General features: G+C 59.4%; 1 protein-coding gene across 1 annotated transcript in view; it reads right to left on the reverse strand.

Moving 5' to 3' along the window:
• Positions 1–2,512, reverse strand: part of LOC113980130 (ankyrin repeat domain-containing protein 26-like) — a 4,641-nt gene extending 2,129 nt beyond the window's left edge. Inside the window, exons 1-5 of the mRNA XM_027707370.1 lie at positions 2,198–2,512; positions 1,656–1,770; positions 1,237–1,410; positions 1,042–1,148; positions 245–335 (exon numbers count right to left, since the gene is read on the reverse strand). Of these exons, the coding sequence (XP_027563171.1) occupies positions 245–335; positions 1,042–1,148; positions 1,237–1,410; positions 1,656–1,770; positions 2,198–2,415 (705 nt within the window). The 5' untranslated portion in view covers positions 2,416–2,512. The remainder of the gene's footprint in view (positions 1–244; positions 336–1,041; positions 1,149–1,236; positions 1,411–1,655; positions 1,771–2,197) is intronic.
• Positions 2,513–2,988: the final 476 nt, after the last annotated feature.

The raw sequence follows: 2,988 nt of genomic DNA on the forward strand, positions 1-2,988 counted from the left end.
GGTAAGAATCCACAGTTGTCAGGGGAGCTTCTCCAGAGAGGAGCCAGTTGCTGCTGAAGAACTCAGGGGCTGCATGTCTGTGTGCATCCCCTCTGCCCAAAGAACTGCAAGCATTTCAAGTCCCTTCAAAGCTTCACTTCTACTCCCCAATGAACACAATGAATCCTGTTTTGTCCGTTTTCAGGATGGAGAGGAAGCAACAGGCACCCCCAGGTTTCTCCCTGTGGGGACAGGCTTTCCATACCTCCACATCAGCCCTGTCCAACTCCTCCTGCAAGCGCAGATTATCTTCCTCCAGGTGAGCCTCATGGCTTCCAGGAACCACAAGAGCAGTCCTAAAGCATCCAAAATTTCATCAGAAACATCTCTGATCCTGCATCATTTTTCCCTGCTTGCTCTCAAAAGAGCTCCTCCCCCCTTTCCTACAAGCTCCGGGAAAGCAAAGCCAAGTCCATGGAAGCACTGGAGAATTTCTCTTACAAGGGGCCTCCCTAAAGCAGCTTCAGCTACCAGCTCAGGCCGTGCTGTTCAGGGCTCCTTGCACTGCTCTTCAAAGTCCCCCCAGATGTGGCTGCACAAACTCCCAGGGCAAGCCCTTCGACCGCCTGACCATCTCCATGGCAGGAAGTTTTCTCCTTCTGTGCCCCCAGAGCCCCTCGTGTCCCCTGGGACAGTGTTGCTTCTCTTTCCCCCAACGCTTCCCTTCAGAGCACTTAACGCACCAACTCTGCCTTGGCTTAAACCCCCCTGGCCTGCAGAGCAGCCACGCTGCTGAGCTACTGGCAAGTTTCCCCATGGCTCTGGCTCTGTGTGGGGGGAGGGCACCACAGACAAGGCTTTCTTGCAGACCTCAGCGGGCAAAGGACGAGAGCCCCGAAGCTACGAGAGCAGCCAAGTGCAGACCTGCATTTACCAGTCCCACGGGGAACTGCTTCCACGGGGCTCCTCCTTCTTTTCCCCAGCTCATTGCCACACCCCTCGTCTGGGTCACACTTGCAGACTACCCAGAAGACCCAGGTGCTGTTTTGACAAAGCCCTCACCTTTCCCCCTGGGCTTGAGCATGCCTGTCAGCTGCTTTTTTCACAAGGCACTCCAGAATCTCCTCATGCTGTTGCAAGGCTGCAAGTTTGAAGGGGGTAAATCCCCACTAAAAGGAGAAAGAATCCCCATTAGAAAGACACAGACAAGCTGTGCAGCTGTTGGAAAGAACAGTTTTAGCCACATGCCAAGGTTACCTGGTTCTGAGCATCACTCTTGGCATGATGCTCCAGTAACAGCCCTGCTACAGCTGTGTTTTTAGAGAGGACAGCCAGGTGAAGGGCAGTGTTGCCATCAGCGTCTGCCAGATTCGGGTCGGCACCGTGTTCCAGCAGAACAGCAACACATTCTTCCTGCTCCTGCTGGACTGCCTGGGAACAACACACCAAAAGGGAAAGATTCCAACTTTTACATCCCCCTCTGTCACAACTCCCTCAGCTCCTGAATGCTGCCATAGAAGACCATCTGCAAAGATCAGCTAACAGAGGCCTGTGCCATGCCCATTGCAATGGGCGTGTTTCTATGGCCCTGCGGTGCAAGGAATCCTGCCAGACACCTCCCCTTTAACACACCCTCACTAAGCCCCAGCTCCAAGCTCAGAAGGCATTCCACACACCTTCATCAGGGCCGTCCTCTTGAAGTTGTCAGCGAGGTTGGGCTGGCTGTTCTTTCTTAGCAGATATCTGACGACATCTGCATGGCCGTTGGCCGAAGCCAGATGTAGAGGTGTCCTAAAAATTAAACAGACGCTCTTAACTTAGACAGACAAAGGACGAGCCCAAGCTGTGTCTCTACCCAGCACCCTGGGGACCCTGCCCAGACTCTGCTCCTCCTGCTCCCTGCTGCTGCTGCTGCTGCTGCTGCTGCAACCCTGCCCTGATCAGCCAGAGGGCAGAAGAGAAGAGGTGAGGGCTGAGCAGCTGCAGAACAGCCCTGCAGAGAGACCACGGCCAAGCGGCAGGTGGGCAACACGCGTTTCCAACAGCGCTGGAGCCCGGCCGGCAGCTCCAAGCAGTGAAAAGCTCCAGAGTTCCCTCTCCCAGCTGACAGGGCAAATCTCCCTTTTCAAGCCTTGTCCTTAAGAGAGGGCTGCCCAGGACTACTGCAGCCTGGCTCAGGAGCAGCCAAGGGGTGCCATCAGCGTGGCCCAGAACTCACCGCATCTCCTGGTCTGGCCTGTCGATGCCGACTACCTTCACGTACCAGCGCCAGCGCCTCAGCCAGCCCAGGTCGCCGCAGGCGGCCGCGCGGTGCAGCCTGCCCAGCCCCTGCTCCCGGAGCTGGGAGGTGCTGCTGGAGCTGGTGGCAGCCCAGGGCTGCCCACTGGTGCTGCTGGATGGCGACTGCCATCGCTTCTTGCTCAGAAGCCACGGCATGGCCCTGCTTGCAGCTCCCAGCAGCAGGAAGGGCAAGAAGCCCCCGGCGGGCTGCCGGGTGCCAAGTGGGGATGAGGAACGGGACGAGGGCGAGGTTTAGGGGAGGGTGACAAAGGGGACAAGGACGAGAATAGGGACGGGCACAGGGTATGAAGCACAAGGCGGACGAGGTCGCCCTGCGCAGTGATCGTGGCCTGCAGCTGCCAAGACGGCGATCCAGGCGCGCAACGCTCCCCGAGCGGGATGTGCTGCTGCTCCCCGAGAGGCTACAGCAGCTCTGAGCGCCGGCTGCGGGCACCAACAAAGCCGTGCCCGACTGGCGCCTGTGGCGTCACAATGGCTGGTGGAAGGCTCAGCACGTCAGCGTGGGCTGTGACAGAGGCCACGGTGCAGGGTGGGGCCGGGCGGGACATGGCAGGGCGGGGCAGGTGTGAGGGCGGCCCTGCTGGGCCTGGTGGGAAGGAGGCGGCCTGGGCCTTGTGAGGGCGGCCGGCGGGAGTGGGCACTGCCCCGCCTCAGGGCGCCCCGGGGCAGGGCCCGGGACGCTCCCACCGGGCCGGAGGCTGCGGTAGG

This window comes from Neopelma chrysocephalum, unplaced genomic scaffold (assembly GCF_003984885.1).
Source record: "Neopelma chrysocephalum unplaced genomic scaffold, ASM398488v2 Primary Assembly neopelma1_92587, whole genome shotgun sequence".
In the NCBI taxonomy this organism is placed as follows: Eukaryota; Metazoa; Chordata; class Aves; order Passeriformes; family Pipridae; genus Neopelma; species Neopelma chrysocephalum.